The sequence below is a fragment of the Triticum urartu genome, chromosome 5, assembly GCF_003073215.2.
Source record: "Triticum urartu cultivar G1812 chromosome 5, Tu2.1, whole genome shotgun sequence".
NCBI lineage: Eukaryota > Viridiplantae > Streptophyta > Magnoliopsida > Poales > Poaceae > Triticum > Triticum urartu.
In genome coordinates this window covers 433,346,244-433,372,262 of record NC_053026.1, presented here as the reverse complement: position 1 = coordinate 433,372,262, position 26,019 = coordinate 433,346,244, and the positions used below count along the sequence as shown (strand labels likewise).

The 26,019-nt window shown below is 43.1% G+C and overlaps 2 protein-coding genes and 2 long non-coding RNA genes across 6 annotated transcripts; 2 read left to right on the top strand and 2 right to left on the bottom strand.

Annotated features, from left to right (window-relative positions):
- The first annotated feature begins 4,626 nt into the window (after positions 1–4,626).
- LOC125509565 lies at positions 4,627–8,346 on the top strand. The gene is made up of 3 exons (XM_048674552.1): positions 4,627–4,923; positions 7,823–7,899; positions 8,087–8,346. The coding sequence occupies exons 1-2, from the start codon at positions 4,748–4,750 to the stop codon at positions 7,896–7,898; spliced, it is 252 nt and encodes an 83-aa protein (XP_048530509.1). The 5' UTR covers positions 4,627–4,747; the 3' UTR covers position 7,899; positions 8,087–8,346.
- A 1,623-nt stretch (positions 8,347–9,969) lies between these two features.
- On the bottom strand, positions 9,970–14,786 carry LOC125556161. Of its 2 annotated transcripts, XR_007305024.1 has the most exons (4): positions 14,659–14,786; positions 14,079–14,211; positions 10,757–10,846; positions 9,970–10,186 (listed from the first exon to the last, which is right to left on the bottom strand). It is a non-coding gene; the product is annotated as an uncharacterized LOC125556161 (long non-coding RNA). The 2 variants fall into 2 exon arrangements; XR_007305025.1 differs by lacking the exons at positions 9,970–10,186; positions 10,757–10,846 and adding an exon at positions 13,532–13,835.
- Positions 14,787–16,844: 2,058 nt separating this feature from the next.
- On the bottom strand, positions 16,845–19,434 carry LOC125509564. Of its 2 annotated transcripts, none has more exons than XR_007284151.1 (5): positions 19,017–19,434; positions 17,948–18,059; positions 17,679–17,848; positions 17,335–17,520; positions 16,845–17,203 (listed from the first exon to the last, which is right to left on the bottom strand). It is a non-coding gene; the product is annotated as an uncharacterized LOC125509564 (long non-coding RNA). The 2 variants fall into 2 exon arrangements; XR_007284152.1 differs by having other exon boundaries at positions 19,021–19,434.
- Positions 19,435–21,782: 2,348 nt separating this feature from the next.
- Positions 21,783–22,574, top strand: LOC125556160 (oil body-associated protein 1A-like). The gene is made up of 2 exons (XM_048718944.1): positions 21,783–22,317; positions 22,399–22,574. The coding sequence occupies exons 1-2, from the start codon at positions 21,783–21,785 to the stop codon at positions 22,572–22,574; spliced, it is 711 nt and encodes a 236-aa protein (XP_048574901.1).
- Positions 22,575–26,019: the final 3,445 nt, after the last annotated feature.

Here is a 26,019-nt window from a genome sequence, read left to right as displayed (position 1 = left end):
TGACGATTCTTGCGTGTACTATGTGCGCCAAGGTTTATATGTTTTGGTAACATGTAAGAGGAAATTTCCATTTCGCAGTGTGCTAGTGCCAAGTGGAAGTTGGTCATGCAGCAGAATACATTCAGAATTTTATGAAGTTTAGCCTCAAGCTTGGTGTGTGGTGGAAGTAAAACCATACATGAAAAAATATCTTGATACTCATTTAAAAAATTCTAAGGACCATGTTTATTTTGGTACTCATATTAAAATGACCATATGCATTCTTAATTGGTGCAGAGGCCAGGAAGTGAAAATCTCTCTCATTTTTTTGAGTGAGTCTAACTCAACTAGTTGGATGAGTGGATGTACAAACTAAACACCTAGGTTTAAATGCTCATGGAGGCGAATTTAGGTTCCTATTTATTCTCGAGGACCAGACTTTCCTGATACTCACACATTTATTAAGGACTAGACTCGGTGCGTAATCGAGATTAAAAATCCTAGTACTCATACTTAAAAGGCCGCATACATCCATAGTTGGTGCAGAGGTTAGGGAAGTGAAAGTATCCTCCAATAAAATTTTTGTGATTGCATGCATCATCCAGATATAGAGGCAGGGATGTATCCTCCTTTTCAAAAAAAAAGTTTACTCAACTAGCAGGTGTTTCATGCAATTGCACCGAAAATGCCTTTAATCGTCTTTCACATCCAATACTGCTATTCTCGTCATTCGTTTTTCTTTTCACGTGACAAACTTACACAAACACCATGGCAGTATGAAGAACATAAGAAAGCAATAGAAATTACATCGATATCCGTAGTTCGCCTAGCGACGACTACAAGCAATAGAGTAAGCCGAAGACACGCCGCCGTCACTAAATCCGGGTAAATTTTGTTGTAGTAGACAGTCAGAAAATCGTCGTGCTAAGGCCCCAAGAACCAGCACCAGAACAATAATCGTCGCCGGTGAAGAGAAGTGCAAATCGAAAGAATCCAACCTGTAGATACACGAACATGAACGAACGAAGACTGAATCCAACTTGAGGCAGGACGACCAGTAAGAAAATATATTCAAATCATACGGGCCTTCTTGTTCCTTCGATTGAAAATTACACTGAATTAACAATAAAGAAAAGACACTTGCAAAGGCCCTCGGCTTACTAGGCTTTGAAGATCGCAGTAGTCACTCGCCCTTTGAGACGAGATCTAGAAATCACTGAAGCAGTATTGGTTGGAGTATCACCCAACATGCTCACAGTCCATCATCACTAGTTCATGCGGTTGGAGAAGCCAAAACATGTCGCAGAACAACACAGAAGGAGATGTTATATCCGCCACACCAATAGTTAGTCAATAAATCAACTTGAAAGACGCACCAACTCCCTAGATCTGAAGAGAGTCAATAGATCTCAGAACACAAAAACTCACAAGTCCTCCAAGACGCCAAATCAAACATTGCGAGAGTTGGAGAGACCAGATATACCTTATTCGAACACACCCTCACCGCGACTACCTCGTCGATGTCATGTGAGAACCAAAAAACCTAATAAGAAATAACAAAAGAAGAAGGATGGTTCCGCACTCCTCTTGCTGTCGTCGAGGCTCCCGGACAGGGAAGATGAGTGGGACCAAGGCAACGGCGTGTAGGAAAGCTTTGGCAGCGGCTAGGGTTAGGAACCTTATGCACCACACACAAACCCTTCAACCCCCCCCCCCCACACACACACACCCCCTCCCCCGAAATTTACCTGCGTGGTACCCACATGCTAATTCTAAATCAACACATTTGCTCAAGTCAGTCTGTATGATGAATCCCGCAAAAAAAACTACCCATAGCTCTAGCATTACTCAGCTTTGCCTATAAAAAAACAAGTAGATCGACAGACCAATCCGACTCTCGTACTCGAGCGGTGCGAGCGGAGCGAGCGGCTCCCCTAGGGTTTCCCCGCGCAGCCGCTGGCCCTCCCCCGCTCCCCCCCACCTCCACCCCTCCCTCCCCCCATCCCTCCCATGTGATCCCTGCGTCGCCTCCCCGAGCGGGGCAACCGGGGGCCTCGACCCGACTCCCTTCCGCGCTCCCCTCGCTCCTCCCTCCCCCCGCCACCGCCGACGGTCGCCGCCGGGCCTTGCTCGTGTGGTGCTGCTGGCGGCGGCGGGCCTGTCCTTCCCCGCGCACTAACCCTCCTGCTCGGGCGGTGGTGGCCGGTGGCGGTGCCCTTCGGCCGGCGGCGGTGTGGCAAGGTGGCGGCGATGCTGCATGCCACGATGGCCCTCGACGCGGCGGCACGGCCGTTGGTCGCGGGGCGGCACGGTGGCGCTGTTGGCTGGCAGCGCCCACCGAGCCCAGATCTTGGTCTGGGTTGGGTCGGGCCGGTGGCACGGCGCTCGACGGCGTCGCTTCCTGGTGGCAGTGGCGAGGCGGCGGCGGTATACGGGCGCGATTACTTCGTTGTTCGGCGTGTTGCAGCGTGGTGACAGGGACTGTCTAGGCCCACGTGGGCCTGACCGGGCCATAGGGCCCGGCAAGTCCTTGTCGCCGCGTCCGGTCGGCTTCGCTCTTGCGATGGAGGTTGTTCCCTCCCACCGGTCGAGTAGTGGCCGCTCTCGTGGCCGTTGTCTCCTTTCCCTCTCCAGGCCTCGTGTTGGCAGCTCCAGAAAGACAGCGAGGGTGGTCCGGTAACCGTGGTGGCACATGCTGGTGGGCTGCTGCGTGGGTGGTGCACTTAGAAGTGTCTGGAGTGGTGGTGGTGGTTGTGGATCGGGAGAAATCCATGTCGGCACCGATGCGATGACGCCTGCGGGCGCCGTCGTACCTTCCTGAGGGGCAACGGATATATCCCTTCCCCACTATCCCTCGCGTACCTGGGAAACCCTAAAACTTGTTCAGGCAACAACGGCGGCATCGTCGCATTCCTTCTTGAAGGTGTTGTTGGTGCGCCGCGCTTCGAGATGCTGGGAGCGTGGTGGTACTTCTTCAGAGGGTGCAGCGGTTGCCGGTCTTCCTTTCTTCATTGATCTGCCGGTGTCGGCATTTATTTCTTTTCTTTCTTCTTGTTTTTCTTTTGGGCTTTTCTGTGCTGCGGCCCCAGCGAGCTGGATGTATCGTGTGTTTGCTTTATAATATAAAGCGGGGGAAACCCTTTATCGTAAAAACAAGTAGATCAGCCTGTAAGAAAATACACAACTAGCTCATTCTGTAAAATAACACAACTAGCTTGTGAAAAGTCTCTTTTTCCCTGGGTTGAATAAACCAAATTCTCTCAAAGGATTGTTGATGCATTCATATGTTTTGAGCTTGATTTTCATGACCATTTTCACAAATCGAGATGTGCCTTCAAGTCTAGGACTTAAATCCAAATGGTTAGGTTAAACAACACCCAGTTCGCTCACACTGGCATGGTTGTATTTCCCACTTACCCCTTGCCGGAGTATGAGACCGACACATCCTTCTTTTGAGGGGGAGTTGTTGTCGACACAACCAGGCAGAAGGTAGAAAGGTAGGGCCTCACTCCCAAGTACGCCTCATATTACATGAGCAGAGACGATGAGCAAAAGGACAAAACTGCAATAAAAAAAGAAGGGATCCCTTCCCTTCTTTGAACACCCCTATGAAATGAGAGTTTTGGTTCGGGGGTATAATATCAAACACTTGAACTTAATTAAACAAGGAATGGTTCATAAAATTTCAAATGGCTTTAAAGGCTATGAGCTTTCCTTGGATAAGGAAGAAATCTCAATTGGGCATGCCCTTACTTTCACATAACACAACCCAACTCGATGTTTAAGAGTTCGAGCGCATCCCAAAAGAACTTTGGAGGTAGCAATCTAAAGCCACACTTCAGAAAATCCATGAACATGATTATCTACTCTCATTTGGGCTTGGGGACAACATGGCCATGCGCCGATCGTCATGGCGTAGCATGTGGTTTAAGCACCACTCCTTTAGTATCCTATCGAGAGCCTCAGTGAGGGTGCACTCGTACCATCCACGTATTCATGCAACACAAAATCGACATCAAGATAAGCCAAAAAGAAAATGTAGGTCGATGTCGACTTCATTGCATGTTTGTCATCTCAGAGTTTGGGTGTGAGCACTATAATGTCAGGAGTCGTTGCCTCCCAATGAAATTGTCGGGCTTGTGGAGCAAAGTAGAATAAGAAGATTTGTCCACCTCCACCTCGTCTAGGTGGAGGCTCCTCCAGCTTGACCGTTGCACATTGACAAGTTATCATCAGTGCATGATGTCGACGTGATAAATTCGATTTGGGAGAGTAAAGAGGAGTGGCGAAGGAAGAAATTGTTGTCGGCGGCGGGTGTCCGCAACAACTCCTATTATAACAAAATCAATTATTAGGCCTCCAAATAGAATGCTTGTAACAAATGGTAGTTTTTCCTTAAGTAGATGGCGTGGGTTTATCAATCTAGGCCTTTTCACTTTTTTGGGCTATCCTGATTTCCGTAAAATGAGTTGAATTTATCAGGATTTTTTACTATTCCGAGGACTGGCGGTAATTGAATTCAAAAGATAAATTCCTAAATTTCAACACGTGTCTGCCAAACGAGCAGTAAAGGAGCACCGATGCAACCCGTAGCACAAATCGCAAAGCACAAGACGGCACATATCTCGTAGACCGGGTTCACGATATTCTCTTGCTCACCCTGCGCTCAATCTCGTCACGCCCAAACCCCATCAATCCCTTCTTCCTCCCGAGCAGCCTCCTCGCCGACGAAAGGGGCGGAGAACTTTCGAGAAGGTCGGGAAGAAGGATGGGCGAGTTCGACGATTACTGGGCGCGGGCGTACAGGGGCGACCCCGCGGTGCCGCATTCCGACCCGCAGCGGCTCATCTCCACCTGGACCGGCGCCTTCGCCCTCGGCGCCGCCGCCTGCGTCCACCACCACGTCACCGGCCTCGCCTCCAACCTCAAGTCCCTCCCCCACAGGCATGCCTTTCTATCTAGTACTACCTATCACCAACCGCCCTTCACGCTTAGGTTTATATGAATTTTTGTCTTCTTGATTGAGATTGATTGGCATCATCTATCTATATATCTAGAGCTGCAGTGAATTACCTACCCATCTTACTGGATTTAGAAGTACCAGGTTATGGGAATTCTGTTTTTAAGATTGCTGTTTGAACAGTGTTAATGCTCCGTTGATGTAACCTACTGTGCTGGCGGCCTCCAGATTGGATAGATGATATATATGTTCTTGAAGGTGCCTTTATAATCGACCAATATGTGCCTTGAAAGATTATCTGAATTGTGAAAGTATTAGTTGACCTGGTCGTCAGCGCACGCCCTATTTGCGGTCGTCCTGGTTGTATCAACAGATACCATATCTCCATTGGATGTGCTTTGCTTGGGACTAGGAGGTCTTTTCCTCGGTCAAACGTTTCTCCCTGGTTTAGTAAATTGGCATCCCTTAACCTTAGCTTCTTTATGCTGAGCCTAGCCATTCCCCAACTAGTTCTTGCTATCTTTGTCTTCTATAAATACCTGCCCTTCTGGCAGTGTTTAGACTTGGATTACTTGGAAACAGGTGTTATAATACGGCATGGACTGGAGTGTCTTATATGGTAAACAAATTGGACAACTAAAATGTTATACTCAACAAGGGTGTATGAATCCAACTCAGATTTTGGGAAGAATTGGGTATATGCTTCAGACAAGATTGTGTGCCTATGCAAGGGTCACATGTGGCATGCCACCATGATATGCTTTTTAACTTAGCATTGCTTATTGTTTTGCTAGGTTGTCAACTATGTACTTCGTGCTGATCAAACAAAATCTCGGATTTGGCTTCGATTGTCCACATGCTTTCTGTTGCATTTTTAGTGATGTTTGATAGTTAATTTTTATATCACAGACTACCACACAAAGTTTTGTGAAATTTATGTGTATGCATGTTAATAGGATATGACTGGTTTAAACTGCAGATAGTATGGGACCTAATTTTGTACTAGTGTAAAGTAATGGCACAAGAATTGACATAGAGAAATCTTTTTTTGAATAATCTTGTCCTAGTTCCTTATATCCATCCTTTTATGAGGTTAAGGGTGCATAGTTTATTGTCTGATAGTTGTAGTGCAGTCTTGGCCTCTTGGGCTTTTGAACTTGATTTTTTGATAGAAGGACTATATAGAGCGCCCTAGTTTCAGTGTGCGCTGAAATAAATTTATCCAGGAAAGCTGAAGTTGAGCGAGCAACATCGTGCTCATAAATATGTAAGATACCGCTGACAGCTATAGATTTATAGGCCTCCAAGACTTAATTTACAGAATGTGTCTCGTTATCTGTACACTGGATGGAGAAATTAGGAAGATCTGCTGCCAAATTTATTTATGAAGCTGCTATGAACTTTAATTCAGCAGCCGAGTTAAACAAAACCACTATCAATATCAAGTGATTTTTATCCTTTCCATTTAATGCAAGTATAGTTGCTGTATCTAATGCACCTCTCTTCAAAACTTGTGTTATCCTGAGAAACATAAACAATATTATTAGCTCATCCTTATACTCGCTAGTGCATCTGTATTTGTAACAATGGTAAAGATGGTATGCACATACAGGTTAAATACTTACATACCATGAAGAAAATTAGTTTACCCTGCAGAGAAGATACTAGTTGTGGTTATTAGTTAATCTATCTTGGTGATGTTCTAAAAGTTCATGCTTGTGGACAAAGTATGTTTGTTGTATCCTCTGGCTAGCCACCTGCCCATTGCATAGGGGCATGCACTATAGTTTGAGTAACCTTCTGTGTTCATGAAGCCTACCTTCTCAAGGTGCATGATCTCCAGCTCCACTACCTGTGATACTTGGCAACCTTAATTATCGACCGCTATCCTGACCCTGATCCACGGAGCTCAAGTGCGTTTGGCACATAGTCCTCAAGTTGTCAGCACCCAGTTCCATTCCGCCTGGGAGAGCTGATCTACCTCCCCTACAGCTTGTTGCACTTCTGGATGAGCTCTCTGTGATGCTGTTGAACTTGCTGAGGCTCAAGAACACCGTCTTGACCTTGCTTCCTAGTGTGATCTTATCCATTGTTTCATCGAATAGGACTGGATGCTCTCTAATCCTATAGCAAGACTCCTTGTGCTACACCATGTGCCCATACACTTGTCTTTGTCTTCAACACTGTCAAGCACCTCCATTCCAGCAAGCCACTTCTATTTTGATGTTTTGACATCAACCTTCTTTATAAACTATTTGCTGCTCTTGGAAAAAGGACTATTATGCAGAACTATTTCATTATGTTAAGTAGTAGTGAGGTTATTCTTGACTGACGGGATTGAACTGCTGAGTATTCAAAGTCTCAATCCAAGAAAACACGAAGGATGGCACCCATTTGTGTTATTGACTAGCAAAAGCTTGTCCGCACCTGGAATTCTGGGATAGGCATGTGTGATTTGCACACTTGAGTTGTACATTCAAGTTGTTATTTATAGGGGGAGGGCAGAGGCCGATCTAAGATGCGGCATTTTGTCAAAATTTCCACAATACATATCTGATGTTTTGCTAGTTGAGCTACCAATTGATTGTCAAAATTGACAAATAAACCTTTTATTTCTAGACAAGTCACTATGCTTGTGAGATCTCCACTATATTTTTGTGGTCTTCATAAAATCTGCCTTTAAAATTATTATGTCTTAGAAAAAGGTTTACTATAACGCACGTTCTGTCCATTCAATTGGGTACGCGGTTTGGTTATTGATTTGGTTGGATTGGCAACAAAGCTAGTGGGTTGAAGGGGATTTTCTTTATATTCCTGGACCTACTATTTCCAAATCCTTTATAACTGTCTGAGTTTAATCATATGATTTGTTGCTCATCTCAGCTGGCAAGACATGACAATGATGCTCGATCAGAAGCGCTGGAAGAAAATTCTTGACAAGAAGCAGCAACAAGCTTAAGGTGAGCTTTCTTTCAAACCATCTTTAGTTTGCTGCATTTTTTAAAACAATTTCCAAGTAACTGTAAGTTAAACCTCTGCCATCCACTCCATTGCCTGCAAATTACTCCCTCTGTAAACTAATATAAGACGTTTTAGTGGTGCCCTTGTCGCCATGTCTTAACTTGTTTAGGGCTCTTGTTCTTGCAGTTCCATAACCTTCACCGCTTGGGCCACAGTTGGAAGAGCTTTCTACCTGGCTGTTGGGCATGGCAGAGGAAGTTCTGCATCAGTTTGGTTTCGTGGATAGAGTTTTCTACCTATTGTTTTTCCTTCATAGTGTTGAAACCTCATTCTAGAAGTTGAACGTGTAAGGGGTTGTATTCATCTGCTGCCGTTGTGATCCACTAGTATTAAACAGCACCTCAGATGACATTGATTTATGGAGAAAGTGGCGTATTTTGGTGATAGCCTGATAGGAAACCTACACTTTGCACGGTGCGTGTGATGCGTGACATGCTGGTCCCTGGAGAGCACTGCAGTTACATGCTCCATCGTTGTGCTGCGTCTCGTGTCACCGCTCCACGTGCCATGCATCGTGCGTACACGACTCTACTGTCCTCGTCCAGGACGAACTAGCAGCTTCTCTCATGCGTGTCCCCTCATCCGCAGTATCGTGGCCGCTTCTCGACACGTAGGCGGACTGTCACGGACACGCGCCACCTCCAGGATCACACGTGTGCAGCTGCATGGGCCGACCCACGCCTTAAAAACAGCTGACGCCGCACCTCTCCTCTCCACCACTAGATAGGAAATGCGGCTGCCGGGTATATCTATATATAACCATCGAAGCATTTCAAGTATAAAAAACCACAAACACAAAAAATCCATATAGAGTGATACTCTTTCATGAGAGACTTGTAAATAAATAATATAACTTCAGGGCAAAAACCTACTTCTCTACCTACTACCGTATTGCAGCCAAAGTTTGATCAAGCCAATAGAAATCTGCCATACAGCAAAAAGATTACAACGTTCCAGAGCAGCTTACTACAGTAATACAGGGGCCAATTCAGCAAAAGGATTACAACTTAATTCAGTCACTGAGCATGTACTGATTGCCAATAAATGTATTACTGGCAATAATTTGATGCTAACCTACATGAGTTACCAATTTTCTACTGAATTAAGTTGGAATTATTTGATGCCAGTATGCACAGCAAAGCAGACATCTAAATCACTTCACAACATCTACAATTATTCCCAAAGATTAACAATGCCTACACCATTATAACTGAATTTTCAGTTTGGACAGTTTTTGTCAAACTAACAGTGTAAACTGAAATTTTGACAACTCTGTTGTAGCAAATGTGAAGTCCCAGATTTTCAGTTTAAACTGTTTTGTCAAACTGAAAATTCCATTGTTGTAGCAACTCTGAAAACAGTCCGAGATTTTTGACAGTGTAAATAGACTTCACAGTCCCAGATTTTTGACAACTCTAAATGGCCTCTCTAAATGGCCATCAAGCAATGAAATTTGGTCAATATGACAAGTGGCATTACTTCACAGTAGTCTGAAGAAGTTTGATTTAACATAGCGCGCGTGCACACACACACACTCAGGGAGGCATTAGTTCACAAGTTACATAGGTTCAGACTTGAAGCATCAAAATGTACTCCTGTAGGTTAGCTGTATGATCCATATGGCAAGGGTGACTTGATGCCATTATGAAGACCTCGCCGTCGGCACCACACAGCCTCCCTGAAGGCACCGTACAAAGAACTTAGCAAGCATAGACCCCTCTCCAGAAGGCAGATTGTAGTATACTGCCTGAATCTAAACATTATTATTTATCTACTGCTATTACATATACCCCCTAGATTAGATATGTATTTTTCTGCACAGAGCATTTCCTTTGATTTTAAAAATCACTGAGGCACATACGGACTAAATTTTTCCAAGTAAAAACAGAGAAGGGCCACCACAAATATCAATTGACCTGGGCAAGTGCTCACAGACCACCATTGGAGCCAGCGTCACCCGGCGAGTCTGGCGACCCGTGAACTTGGAGCTGTTTGTCGGCCATCATAACCTAAACAGGACAGATGGATCCAAGAGCCACCCCAGATGAGTTAAGAAAGGAAAGTGAGCTTTGGGTATAATCGTGTATAGACGCGAAGCAATCCGGTAAGGCAAACCAAAACTCGTGAAAGAAATCGAAACAGAGGATGTACCCACCTTGTGAGAGGAAGAATCAATCACACCAGATCCAGTCCCTTGCAAGCCGAAGACGAGGACGACGCGGCAACCTGAGACCAAAGGCCAACCTTAACCCTAATCAAAATGTATTTCACAAAACCAAGCAGAAAATCAAGAGCCCAACTGATGGACAACCATTTCTCATTTTTGAGACTTCACAACAGTTGGCCACATCGTTAATTCATAAAACGGAAGAAATCTCCTTAACATTTTAGTTCATGACATAATAGAACTACCAGCAAGTTACTGACACTTGACTAATAACTGCACCTTAGAGATATATGATTCCACCATTATATTACAAATAAAATTGAACTCCCTACATGTTATCTGGTGAGCTAAGCCTAGAACATGGAATTGCAACTTTTGCGCACACAAATTGAGAAGAACATAAGATGATGTCTGGGTGATGGACATAAAACAAGTTTAAAAGCTAACAATGCTAAGGTACCAGATACATGAACTATGCTCTAACAAACGTTCTGAAAACACCTAGTAAGTGTGAACAGTAAGCAAAGAACAGTCCTATCAAAATAGTGTACCAAAATTTGCAATAAATCAAATGTGTTCTAGCAACCAGAGGGCGATCTTAATTGTATAAACATGGTATCAAGACTCACCAGGGGGAACATGTGGCGTCAATCGAGGTGAAGAAAGAAACATCACCAGTTCAGTTAGCATGAGCCGTAAGCGTAGAGCACTCATCTTGGCTGTTAGAGACGACAAAATAGAGAGGTTAACTATAAGTAGAGGAAACAATTATGTAGCATAAGAACCTGCTTTCTTTGAGATTCCAAATCTGTTTTTTGTGGCAATACAATTCTAAGGCCGTAAATAAAAAATATTATACTATTGTCTGGTCAGTTTAAGATCTATGTTGAATAGGTTGAAGTTCTGTCCGTACTACAAATCTCCACTTTCTGGGAAGCAGCAAACTTGGAATCAACAATGAAGATTCAAACAGGAAGACAACTGCATATTTGACTTTCATAAAAGCACTTCCGTATTTTGACCATTTATATATATCAAGTATATACACCATCGACTCAATTTCAGTCTTCTTTAATCTCTAACTGAAGCAAATAACAGAAGCTTAAGCTTAAGCATCTACACACACAGAAAATATATAAGAGTTTTGTTCCTGTCATTTATAGTTGAAATAGAGTTCTGCTCTAGAGAGTTTTGTATGGTGGCTCCAGTAATAAAAGAATATGAAGAAGACAACAATATATTCTCTGAAGTTCTATAAATACATTTATGCTCCATTTATAAATACATAGGGTTAGGTTTTATCTACTGGAAACCCCAATAAACCTCACAAATAGTTAGACAAGATTAAACGTTCAAAAATTCAGTTAACTGGAGATTCCAGTTTTCAGATTTCAGCATTTCTAGTTCTCAGATATCAAATAGTGTTAATGAACGACCTGCAATTCCACGATGATGGGTGGAGCACAGAGAGAGAGAGAGAGAGAGAGAGAGAGAGAGAGAGAGATTGACTGTAGCAGAACTGCAGCCGAGCCCCTCCTGCCAATGGAGGAGGAAGAACGACCGGGGAACACCTACAGCGGTCGCAGAAGGAGTGACAGGGGAGCGCCGCATCGAGCACCTGCGGCTGGCGCCCCTCGGCCGCGCAAGGCGCAACTGGTGGCAACGGCGTGCATTGCCCAACACTGCCCAGTAATACAATATTGGAGCACTGCCCGGCGGCTTCATTATGAGAAACAAAAGGAATATGATAATCCAGAAAAGCAAAATTTGTACTCAGAAGTAGCTGCCAGTTACTACCATCTCCTGATTTTGTTCTGCACACCCTAGAAAATAAAATGAATCTGCACTACTAAGACCTACGGCTAGACTAACTACCTTATCTAACAGTTCCATTACAGAATACAGCAGCAGCAGCAAGAAGAAAGCATCAAGGTTCAGGTCACGCCACTACCAAATGTGATCCTATGGAACAAAGAGTAAATTATCTGCACAACGAAGCCTGTAAATACAAATAAACGAGCATTGTAGGCTTTTATTTATCACATTTTCAGGCTGGTGGGGCAACATAATTCTAGCTCATATCAAAAGCTAACATTGTATCCATATCAAGATGGCATATGATAGAACGGAACATTGTGTAATCTGTATCTTCAAGCCACTCAAACTCAAAGCATCTAATAACCAAGAAGCGGCAGAATGAGATACAAAAAGATCATGTAGTATACAGAAAAGGGAGTGCAGCAACAACGGAAAGAAACGCTAAAAGGGAACATAGAGCAGAAAACCAACCCAAAATGCAAGCAATTTTTTTAAAAAAGGAACATAGAGCAGCATGAGCATGAGGCATAGAAAAATGGGGTCACCTTAAGATCAAGAATCAATGGCCCTCTCAGAGTTCAAATCATAAGGAAAGAACGACTATTATTGATTAGAGTTTTTTTTAATTAGGCAAAGCACTACAACACTGGATCCTAAGCTACAGTTGAGGCATACAAAGCTATAAGTGTCTGTTCTTTTCATATATAAACAACCTTTAGTATCTCAACCAGAACCAAAGCAAAACAAAAAACATGGTTAAGTAACCAGCAAAGGAAGAATGAACCTTTTGGAATTTTAAAGTAGCAAGACATGAAAAGTTCTTTTTTTCCTTCAATATTACACACATTAGGGGAGGTAGCTGCAGTTTTTATTGCATAGTGGGCTCAGATTTGCCTTTCCTCGATCATATAACCTACCCCCATCATCTCTTATCACCAGATCGATCTGTTTATACAGTAGAGCTGCCCTGGTTATCACTCAACAAGAATGACCATCCAAGGACAACAACAAGTATCACAGGATCAAAAAGGATTCTAGAGACAAGAGGGAGGATCCAACTTGATACCCAGTGGTGCCTCGATTGCTCAAAGGCACACTAATTCCAGCCAAGGTAATCATCATCGCCCTAGCACGAACGCCACTTGAGCATAAATAAGCAACACATTTAAATACAAATAAAAAATGGTTCAGGGTTCATTGCATAGCCGCCATCGCCATGGGAACCACCTGCGTGGGAGGGAGGAAGGCAGCTACAAGAGTGAGTGAGAGAGGAGGCGGCAGCTAGGTTTTCATCGCAGGAAGCCGCGGTCATTTTATACACCCCCCAAGCAAAATGACCCAGATGCCCTGGTGGGGGCACGGTATTTACATTCTGTTGCCATTGGAATTTTATCCGACGGCCGAAGTTGATCGGTAAATATCCAACGACCCACAACAATTTGGATCGAGATCCGACGGCCTGTATCGCGAGGAGATTTCGATCCGACGGTCCAGAATCCAAACGCACGGGAGAGCTCCATTTCGGTTCAGACTCTAACAAGGGGAAACGCATGGGAGAGCTCCATTTCGGTTCAGACTCTAACAAGGGGATGCATAGCGGGCTCAGATTCACCTTTCCTCGATCATATAACCTACCCCCGTCATCTCTTATCACCAGATCAATCTGTTCATACAGTGGAGCTGCCCTGGTTATCACTCAACAAGAATGACCATCCAAGGACAACAACAAGTATCACAGGATCAAAAAGGATTCTAGAGACAAGAGGGAGGATCCAACCTGATACGCACAGGTGCCACGATTGCTCAAAGGCACACTTATTTCAGCCACGATTAATCATCATCGCCCTAGCACGAACGCCACTGATCAATATAGCAAATCCAGGAGCATAGCTATAGGACCAGGGCATCGACATGTAAACCAGAGCATCACATTAGCTCCTATGATAGCAACTAAACATGAACAGCAGCCTGCAAACCCTAAAATGGCATGGATCCACGAGTACAGAGCTCAAGTAGGAACCGATGCATGAGTAGGGCATAGAGCATCAACCAGACAAGCACCACATCAATATAGCCATGGCCATGTCCTATACAGTAGCCGAAGCAGAGGAGCGGGAGGAAGATGGACCTCACCGAGGGAGGCTGTAGCCGAGGCAGTACTCAGTGCGCGCCGGGGTTGCGCCTGAACGCCGTCCAACCGGCGAGGAACCGCGTCGGAGTTGCACCTTGCACCGTCCCGCCGACGAGCACGAACGCATCAAACAACCTGTGTAAGGAAGGCATCGTTGTTTATCAGAAACAATTAGTTAGGAATTACTATTTAACAGAAATGCATTTTTTTAGCACAAAGATATGCACAGGAAAAATACAGAGCTCAAGTAATAAATAAAATTTCATGCAAAAGATATAAAGGTCCAATGTCCGATAACAACTCAACCTTATTTTTTTCAGAATCCTTTGATACACACTATAAGTTGCCGACCAAAATCTTTGAGCATGCACATCTGGCATAAAAATTTGATATGAGAACTGATAGCATTTTTTGTCGGTTTAAAACCTTGGATCTACAATCAGAAGTATCATATTACTATTACTCTTACATACATGTTGGCATACACAATATATCTCTACTCTGCCATAGTATATAGAAAAATAACAGGACTATTAGCTCTACATGAGAAGTGAACTCATGGGTACAGGGGATCAATCTTACCTTGAATGTCTTGCACCAAGGCATCCAGCTACCAAGGCAAGATCTCAAACACAGAACATCTATCTTAGAACACCAGTGTTTCCCTTCATAGTCCACCCTTCCTACAATATTCTGGTAACAACAGAAATCTCCCGTTAGTTTATAGAGCATGCAATTTGCGCTCAAACTGAAATAAGAACAACATTTTGTCAGTTTTGTCAGTAACATTTGGTTAATTGGGCACCAACAAAATCTCCTATATGATTTGGCGATTAAAGAATAGTAACAAATGATATAAAATAACCAGTGACATCAACTCTAACTACACAATATCCAGGGAAACAACATGAATCTCCAATTGGTTCACAAAGTATGCAACTTTTCTCTCAACTGAAATGAGAACAACATTTTGTCAGTGATATTTAGTTAATGGAGCACCAACAAATCTCCTATTTCATTTAGAAGAATAAGAATAAATAAATGATATAAAATAACCAGTGGCACATTTAACTCTAACTACAACTTGGCAAAGAAATTACATTAGTTGATTAATGATTATCTGTAGCTAAATCCTATATTCAATACACAAGACAAGGAATTCATATATTAGAAATCATATGCACACCAGTCAATCAATTAAACAGCAAGAATCACAAATAAAAAGAAATTACATTGGCAGTTCATATCAGTCTCCTACCTTGAAAATGATACCTTGAAATCATATGCACACCAGTCAATCAATTTAACAGTAGGAAATGCGGCTTGCCGCACCCGGCAACGCCGCTGCCGGGTACAATTATATCCAATTTGGGTAATACAGTCATAGGAGCATTTTTTTTACAGAACAGTCATAGGAGCATTGTAAATATGAAAAAAAGCAATGATGTTAGTTCAGTACAGTGTCATACTGCAAATTATTATCTATTCATAAGATATGAAATTTAAGATGGGTTTTAGACTGCATAACATATTGTATAGAATATAGGGACATTTACATCTATGCCCTTAACTCGAACCCACTACTCAGTTTTGCCCCTAATTTTTAGGTATGCTCAGTTTGCCCCTCCGCCGTTAGTCACTTATAGAAATGCCCTTCTCTGCCGTTACCGTCCGGTCAAAGGTCTTTGACCGTCCTGAAAAAAATAGCAAAAAAAATCAAAAAAATATGAAATTTGGTGGGATCGAAGATAGTCATGTCCGCAAGGCGCGTGCACATTCTCATGCCGTTCGGACACTCCGGGAGCTCGTGTCAAAGGAAAACATAAATTTTGTACGCATGCGAGCAGTAAATTCAAAAAAAATAGAAAAAAAATCAAAAAAATATGAAATTTCGTGGGACTCAAGATATTCAGGTGCGCAAGATGTGTGCACGTTTTTGTTGTGTTTGGACATTGTAGGAGCTCGTGGAGAAAAAAACAAATTTTAGCTCAAAAAAACTTTGAAAAAATGCACTATTTTGTTTTTTTTTCTCTAGAGCGCCCCGTACGTCATTTGATCACCAAAACTTGCAAGCACTTTGTGCACTCAAGCCTCTTTGACGCCAAATAAATTCAAATTTTTTTGAACTTTTTTGCTATTTTTTTCGAATTTACTGTTCATAGGCATAAATTATTTTTGTTTTCCTTTGCGACGAGCTCCCGGAGTGTCCAACCAACACAAAAATGTGCACGCGCCTTGCGGACATGACTATCTTCGATCCCACCAAATTTCATATTTTTTTGATTTTTTTTGCTATTTTTTTCTGGATGGTCAAAGTACTTTGACCGGACGGTAACGGTGCAAAAGGGCATTTCTATAAGTGACACTAACGGCGGAGGGGCAAAACTGAGCATACCTGAAAATTAGGGGCAAAACTGGAATTGGCCCTAGAATATATTGACAAATATGATGAACCGTTCTGACATAAGCATCCTTAGAAAGAGAATTCTGGTTTATAACATTGGTACTCACATGAAAATTTATCTAAAAATGAGCAGATAAGTCGAAGAAGAAGAACAGTACAAAGGATACATTGAGCTTATAGAAGCATAGCAAGGCAGGCTATGTAGACATAACTCGACATCATCGATATAATAGTTCATAGTTCCTAGATTCAGATATGGACTGGATAGTTCTCCTTATAGACATCTCATCTGGGTAGCCAAGGATGACCAAGTTCAGTACAGGCCATTTTGTCAAAGCAAAGCAAGCAGGGTACATTTAGTCAATAGAGCAGATCGACGATGGATCTCATTAAGTAGGTAACAATAGTTTAGCTATTACAAGCAAGACAGAGCTCCTCACATGCCCCTCTTGTTATTTATCAATGATGCTTAATTAGTACTGGATCATCTCTGTCTGGCCTAAGCCGCGACCAAGCCATATCATTGCAACCCGTAGAAAAAGGAAGCTACAACTGTGTGAACCAAATACAAATGGGGACAATCCTGCTCTCCATCATGCTAAATGGGGACTTCTCTAGCACTCACGCTTACTATTAGTCACGCTTGTGTATTCAGATGCCACTCAAGATATAACCACCAAACGAATTCATTTGCATGTGTGGGTGGGTACATGATGGAAGGACCTGCATCCAGAGAAAAGAAAGGGGCTTGAAAAAAAGAAATCACAACTTTTTACATGCAAGAGTAGTAAGCACTAATCGCATATTCTTTGTTGTATTTCAAGCCTAATAGGAACAGGTGATAGACGATCGACCTTGTGTATCAAACAAACATGTGATAGAAATCACAACTTGTAGTGCTGAAGATCCTGCACTGCCTGCGACATGCACGGTCGCCATGGCCGCGAGCTAGGGTTCCGGGCGCGAGGAGGGAGGGATGGACGGACGACAGCTCGATTGCCATGGTGTTTCATGATAAGAAGGTCCATCGGCTGAGTTACCTGCAAGCACAAGCACATAATTTGCTGCATCACACACCAAGCTATTTTGTATAGCTGAAGACGGGTTTATACAAAATCATGAAACTGGACCAATAAAAAAATATATTTGGGGGTATAGGATTTTTAGAAATCACAATGTGTTGAAATGTGCAGCTCACTTTGATCTGAAGCTATTCCGGTGTACCATGTTCTTTAAGAATCTCAGTAGGGACATAATCTCAACTGTATTGTGTTTAGCAGCAAGAGGGACACTCAATATATCCATTCTGGGTGTTCCAAAAACTGAAAATGTCGGAAATCAGATAGAAACGATCTGTAGAAATGTCCCCTGAAAAATAAAAGTGAAATGTCATCACAAAGTACTCTAGTAGTAAGAAAAAGGCAAACGTCCTCTAGTAGTAATGAGGTTGTAAAGAAAGTTTGGTACCTTAGCTGGTTGTGGTTCAGGCCCAATCGGGAGCTACGTCGAGGGAATTGCTAATGCTTCCATCTGCCTGAACCTTTAGCACAAAGCTATGGATTTGCCATTGGAGATGAACCTAGCAGAGTAGATTGTAAGAAATGGAACAAATCAAGAGGAGTGAAGGAAACAAATCTGGCATAACAAGAGGAGTGAAGGAAACAAATCTGGCATAATTTATTCTATAAGATGTCCGTAAATTCAGACAAAAGATACCAACTTTGTTCCCTGAGGTGGACTGAAATAAACCATATGACCAAGACACCTGGTTCATCCTGAATTATGGAGTGAAGAAAAAAGTTGCCCTATACAACCATCAGAGTTCATGACAGTACAAAAGAATAAAAAACTAAAATTGTTGCATCGTGTAGCTTGCATAGCAGATAGAGAATACAACAAATACAAATTCCAAATTAGAGGAATTGTTCAGTTTTGTTTTGCAGGAGCGCATATAGGTGCAGCTAATACATTTCTTAATGTCCCATATATGAAGAAATACTATAAGAAGTTCATAGGACTAAACCAAAACACCAAACACCATAGTTGATCAAAGCATAAAGTTGACCATTCTTGCTCCTGTTTCCAACATGCAGTTGGCTACCACGTGGCTCTAAGCCCAATCTAGCCTACAGGATAAAGATTATGTCCTTTGGAAGCAGATTAGACTGAAAATGCTTTGCTTGTGCTATTGGATAAATGAACCTAACTGAACACCATGCAAAATCTAGGAGTATTACTGAACCTAACTGAAACACATGCCAAATCATTCTCTTGATGCCCATTTACTCCTAGGAGTACTACTGAAGCTAACTGGATTTAGGAGCATTTACAAAACCTAGGAGTACTACTGAACCTAAGTGCATGTTTGGTGTACTAAACATAGGAATTGAGTGTTTGTACTGCATGGATGCAAATCAAAGGAGCTGGAGCTGCGTGCTTGTACTCCATAGACGTTTTATGAACTCTATAGTCCATGGAAAATGAACATAGCCGCAAACTAATAAAAACAAAGCAGCAGAGGAGAGGACGAGCTCACCTACCAGGTTGTAGCCAAGGCAGTAGCACAGCTCGTCGCCGCAACTGAGCTCCGTGCGCTGCCTCCATGCCCCGGCCTCTTCCGCGCGCTGGCCTCTTGCGTCCGACCTCCTCCGAGCGCTGCCTCCTAATAGCCACCGGATCCGACGCGCCCGGACTCGCAGCCAACGGATTCGGCGACCGCGATGTGGCGCCCATCCTCCCCGACGCGGTTGACCACGGCTCCGGCGACCGCGACGAGAACCCGTGGAAGCACGCGCACACGCCGGCGACGCCCTCCCTCTCTGGTCGCTTCCTCCACAACGCGTCGGGTAGGTGGCGGTGATGGCGTGGCGGCGGCCGACGGGCAGGGAGGATGGCTGGCGGGGAGTGACGGCTAGGGTTCAATCGCGGTTCGAGGAGGTGGGTGATGAGGAAATGACTACCTTGGATACGACCAAAATATTGCATACATGCATATTTGTCAGGTGATTTTTAATGCAAACTATTCAATAATTTATTTATATTATCCAGAACAAAAATACTTCACACACTTTTGTGTTTTGTCTAATTGCAGGTGTATGGGACATTTGTACAATCCATATATGAAGATAAGGAAAAAGAAGAAGTTTATGTTGTGTTCAAAAAGTCCTCTCACGTCACTTTTGGGCCAAGAGAAGATAGAGTCCAAGTCTTTCACGTTCTGGATTCAGATTCGGATTGCACAGACATACCTGACTCAAAACGCTAACAACTTTTTCATACGGACTCCGAATTGGGTGATTCTTTTTTTGTTGGAAACTAGATTTCGTGCTCTTTCCAACCCAATTGGATTCACCTTCAAATTCGTCCGGAGCGTTGAGTTACGGACGAAACAATCTGACGTTGCAGCAGAATTCGAGTCAAACTACAAGCCCAAAGGTGTTGCATCACCTCCACTTGGGCCCATGAGCCTTGTACGACCTAGGGTTAGTTTTAGGCTGCCTTGGGACGTCCTCCCACCTCCTTGGCCGCCACCCCTTGCTCCTATATAAGTAGATCCATCTAGTAGTTTTTTCCTTAGGATTTGTTTAGTTAAAAGTTAGCCATTGCAACTTCGTGTACTTCGTTTGTGTCCAACGACCAGACCAAGACCGCTTACGGATCCCCACCATTATCAATACCTCATATATATTTGCAATATTCAGATTGCTTTATCATATGCTTGCTCGTTCTTCGATTGCTTGCAGGAATAGACCTTCGTGGTCAGGCTGACCGTGCTTCCGGCATCGTCAGTAACCTCAGGAGATTGGTTTAGCGGTTGCTAAGGCGCAACGTCGTGCACGTTTGTAGTCGGATCGTCAAAGTCGTCTCCACTAAATCGATATTTATCATCTCATCGAAAGATCGGGACCACTTGATAGAAAGGCTAAGGTCCCGATCTTTCGATGAGATGATAACTATCGATTTGGTGGAGACGACTTTGACGATCCGACTACAAACGTGCACGACGTTGCGCCTTAGCAAGCGCTAAACTAATCTCCTGAGGTTACTGACGATGCCGGAAGCATGGTCAGCCTGACCACGAAGGTCTATTCCTGCAAGCAATCGAAGAACAAGCAAGAATATGATAAAGCAATCTGAATATTGCAAATATATATGAGGTATTGATAATGGTGGGGATCCGTAAGCGGTCTTGGTCTGGTCGTTGGACACAAACGAAGTACACGAAGTTGCAATGGCTAACTTTTAACTAAACAAATTCTAAGGAAAAAGCTACTAGATGGATCTATTTATATAGGAGCAAGGGGTGGCGGCCAAGGAGGTGGGAGGACGTCCCAAGGCAGCCTAAAACTAACCCTAGGTCGTACAAGGCTCATGGGCCCAAGTGGAGGTGATGCAACACCTTTGGGATTATAGTTTGACTCAAATTCTGCTGCAACGTCAGATTGTTTCGTCCGTAACTCAACGCTCCGGATGAATTTGAAGGTGAATCCAATTGGGTTGGAAAGAGCACGAAATCTAGTTTCCAACAAAAAAAGAATCACCCAATTCGGAGTCCGTATGAAAAAGTTATTGGCGTTTTGAGTCAGGTATGTCTGTGCAGTCCGAATCTGAATCCAGAACGTGAAAGACTTGGACTCTATCTTCTCTTGGCCCAAAAGTGACGTGAGAGGAGCTTTTTGCGCTGCCTCCATGCCCCGGCCTCTTTTTCCTTATCTTCTTGCGTCCGACCTCCTCCGAGCGCTGCCTCCTAATAGCCACCGGATCCGACGCGCCCGGACTCGCTGTGAAGTATTTTTGTTCTGGATAACATAAATAGATTATTGAATAGTTTGCATTAGAAATCACCTGACAAATATGCATGTATGCAATATTTTTGGTCGTATCCAAGGTATTTATGTCCTCATCAGTGGGTAGCGGCGGCGGCGATGCGGGTGGGAGGATAGGAGGCACGCGGGAGGGAGGCGGCTGCGGGAGGGAGGGAGAGAGGAGGAGGCGGCTAGGTCTCCACCACAGGAGCGCCCCCTTTTATACCCCACGACGCGAAATGACCGGAATGCCCTGGTGGAGGTAAGGTATTTACAATTAGTTGCCATTGAAATTTTATCCGACGGCCCAGGACGATCGGGTAAATATCAGACGACCCACAGCGATTTGGATCGAGATCCGACGGCCTGTATCGCGAGGAGATTTCGATCCGACGGTCCAGAATTCAAACGCACGGGAGAGCTCCATTTCGCTTCAGGCTCTAGCAAGGGGATACTCGATTGCATTCGCAACACACACAACTCGCACAGCATCGAAGATGGCGGCCTCGTGCCACGACGTGGACGTGCCGGGGAAGCCGACGGAGATGGCGACGGCGCTGCTGGAGACGCCGACGGGGGCCATCCAGGGGTTCGCCCCCATCAACCAGATCCACCAGCACCTTTGCGCCTTCCACTTCTACGGGGATGACATGACGCGGCAGGTGGAGGCGCACCACTTCTGCGCGCACCTCAACGAGGACGTGCAGCAATGCCTCATCTTCGACGGGCCGGAGGCCGGCGCGCGCCTCATCGGCCTTGAGTACATCGTCACCGAGGAGCTGTTCCTCACGCTGCCCGACGAGGAGAAGCCGATGTGGCACACCCACGAGTTCGAGGTCAAGGGCGGTGTGCTCTTCATGCCCGGCGTCCCCGGCGTCGTCGAGCGCCGGGACCTCAAGGTCGTCGCCAGGACCTACGGCAAGACCGTCCACTTCTGGCAGGTCGACCGCGGCGACGCCCTCCCGCTCGGCCTCCCGCAGATCATGATGGCGCTCACCCGCGAGGGCCGGCTCCGGCAGGATCTCGCCGACTGTAAGCATGCCCCGCCGAGTTCACCATGGTTTTCTTTTTGGGTTTCTTGGTTCGTTCACCGAGATTGTTACGTGGGTGCAGGTGTGGAGAAGAAGTTCAGCGTGTCGTTCCAGAAGGAGAGGGAGAACCGGGCGTACATGAACGGGCCGGCGCACGGCATCCACCCGTTGGCCAATGCGGCTGGGAAGGGCTTGAAGACGGAGATCCGCGAGGTCGATCTTCCGGCTGCGAATACCGGAGCCAGGATTTTCACCTGATCTGCTCTTGCCGTGCGTACGTGTCCGCCAGATGGGTGTATGGATAGCTGGGTGATAGGGTAGTTAATAAAATGTCTCCCACCCTTTGTTTTTCCTCTTGGAAATGGAGTGAGTGCTCGACGAATGACTTCCCAAAAACAGTATAGGCAGTGGCGGTGTGAGGAACCGAGGATGTAGAGTTAGAAGGAATCAAATGAATCAACAAACTCTTTATAAGAGCCAAACCATATTCTACTCTTAAGATTTTCCCTACACTTCCAGAGATTATTTAAAAGATAAACAAGCACTCGGCGAGAACAACATCTGCTTTCATATTTTTAAGGAGCTGAAACTAATACTCGTTCCAAAATAGATGACCCAATTTTGTACTGACTTTAGTAATAGATGATCCAACTTTGTACTAAAGTTTAGTACTTTTGAAAACAACAAATACTACTGAAAACGAATGCATAAACCTTCTGCACAACAATACTAGTGAAAACTACCCGGAAACAAATCCGAAAACATGTACTTACGGAAACAACAAATAACCTTATGCACGACAATACTACTGACAACAAATACAGAAATCTTCTTCACAAAGTGAAACGAATACAGAAAAACAATATACAATTACTATCGAAGAAAAACAAATTTACAAATACTATCGGGGAAGAAAACAAAGCAAATACGACAAGAAAAAGAGGAGGAAACCAATACAATATTCATCTTTGGCAACACAAAACACTTGAAGGCATTTTTGAGAAACCACACTTCAAAGGCACCGAACAATAAAAAACAATGAACACAAAACTATGGCATAACAGTGTTAGCTCAAACCGTAAATAGTGCTCAGGTGATGATACTAACGGTAATACTAGTTAGCTCACACATGGGCCAGCATGTAATAGTGGGCTAACATATGGGCCATAACGAGTGCGGATAAGAGAGAAATTATTATTTTTTCATTTAAAAGTTGATTTCTTTGGATAATATGTCACATCATATTTCATATTTTTAGGGATTGCTAGTTATTGAACGGAATTGCTAGTTATTAAAGATAAAACTAAAAAATATTCATTGTAGGTAGTTTTTGATGTCATCTTTAAATCACAGAAGTTACATGCAAGACTTAAGATAAAATAAGCTTATCAACCGGTACATGTCAAGGCTTAATTTCCCTCTTAACGCAATATGTATCAACTCTTCACTCTTAGCACAGTATGTCTCTCATATTTTTAGAAATAGTTAATTATTACAGATAAGATCAAAAAATATCTTATTATAGACATACTTCTATTGTCATTTCTAAATTACATGAAAGACTTAAAATAAAATTATACCATATACAGATATTCAAAATGAAAAATTCGGTTCCAGGGAAACTGGAATTGAATTCAAATTTTGTTTCCATGCTTGTTCTACGAGAAACATCGTCTATTATTTTTATATATTTTCAGGTAAGTATTTCGGCTTCTATTCTCTAGTTTTCTGTTTTAGTTTCCTTTTTTTCTCCCAGTTTTCTTTTTTCCATGGAACACATTTTCAAATAAATGATAACATTTTCCAAATGCATGTTGTACATTTTTAGTGGCAATACATACTTTTCTAAAGTATGCGAACATTTTTTTATATTGCATAGAAACTGCAAGGACATTTTCTGGAACATGAATATTTCCTGAAAATGTCATGCCCATTTTTAATAGAAATAAATATAATTTTTTACCTACGCAAACAGTTCTTACAATGTATCATCCTTTTAAGAATTCACAAATATATTTTTGAATAAATAATTTTTTAAATTTGTTAAGAAAATTACATGATATTTTTCCAAAGCTAGGGAGCCACTGATTTTCCTGGATCCGGTTATTTTGTAGCCAGAGGCCCCGCTGGCGTAGTCGTATCCATTGAAGAGCTAAATGGTCGGTCGGCTTGCTGGACATTATTGTGCTAATTCACCAAAGAAGGCGTGCAATAGGAGCTTCCACCGAAATCATTAGTTACTAGCAAGATGCCTGTGCATTGTGCATTGCACGGAATATTAAGATGTATTTGTATATGAATAGTTTATCTTATAAGAGAAAAAGATGAACGAGAGAAAACCTTATTTGCAATTATGGATAAGGGTGTGGGTATCTTTTTTCAAAATTGCCATAGTTTTCTTCCTATCCGTCAGATATATATCGGACGACCTATATTACAGGATGACAGACACACCATCATTACCAACTCTGTTTTTTATTAGAGTAAAGATAAGGGTTACCCTATGCAAAGGTTACTCCCACCTTCTCAGGCGCTGATAAATGACACATTGTATGTACGTCACTTGCTGCAACCTAATTTTATCTCTTAAACCGTGCGTCTAAATATTGAACCGTTTTCACTGTTGGACTTCTTGCATCGAGATCTTCAAAACTATGTCCCATATTAATAGATTTGAATGAACTTCTTTTCATGAATAAAACTGGAAACCCGAAAAATCCAAAAAAGTACAATACAAAAAGAATATAAAATTATGAAAACCAGAAAAAAAGCAACAAAAGAAATGAATGACAAAAAAGAAGAAAAAAAGGGAGTCGGAAGCACCTTTTTTTTTTCATATTTTTACCCTCTCTGAGAATCATATATCTGTTTCTCGCAGAAGTAAATCTGTGCTTTTCATGAAAGCATAATTTTCTTCCCGAGAAACACAGCCGCGCTTTTCACGAAAGCAAATTTGTGCCTATACGAGAAGCAAAACTATGCCGCTTGTGAAAGCGTGAAAAAACCGCACATTAATATTGTAAACTTTTCCCTGTCTCAGAAGCACAACTATATTTCTCGCTGAAGAAAATATATGACTCCATGAAAAACAAATATGAGCTTCTTCTCGAAGCACAAAATTAATCGCAAGCAAATTTCTCTCTCTCTCTCTTCTCTCTCTGTCTCTCTCTCTCACTCTCTCCAAAACCTAGGGAAAACTGGATGAAAACCGAAAAATAAAAAAAGAAAGAAAAAATCTATCTAAAACCCAAAAACGTGTGCAGAAAAAAAAAAGAAATTCAGAGAAAGCACCCATCACGAGACATGTGACAGGGGTTGGACATACCACTTGGCATGCTCTAAAAGCACTAAAAGTGACAGCTGGAGGTGAACCTCCAGTTAGTTGCTCTCTGCTTCCACAATTGTTCATTAGTAGTTTCGTGTTGGCACAGGCGCGACTGTGTGCTGCCTACAACGACTCCAAGCATAGGGTTACCTGTAGAGAGCCATTGCTGGGCCGGCCCAGTAATCATGTGGCTGCATCATGTTAAGGTCACACGTTCGAAACAAATGCATGTGATGACACTTCAAAAATATATTCATACAGCGAAAAAAATGTTCAGGTAGTTAAAACAAATGTTTCATACAATTTTTTTGCATTCACGAGTTTCAAAAATGTGCTTGTGGCATTTTCATAAAATGTGTATACAATGTACTTTTTTTT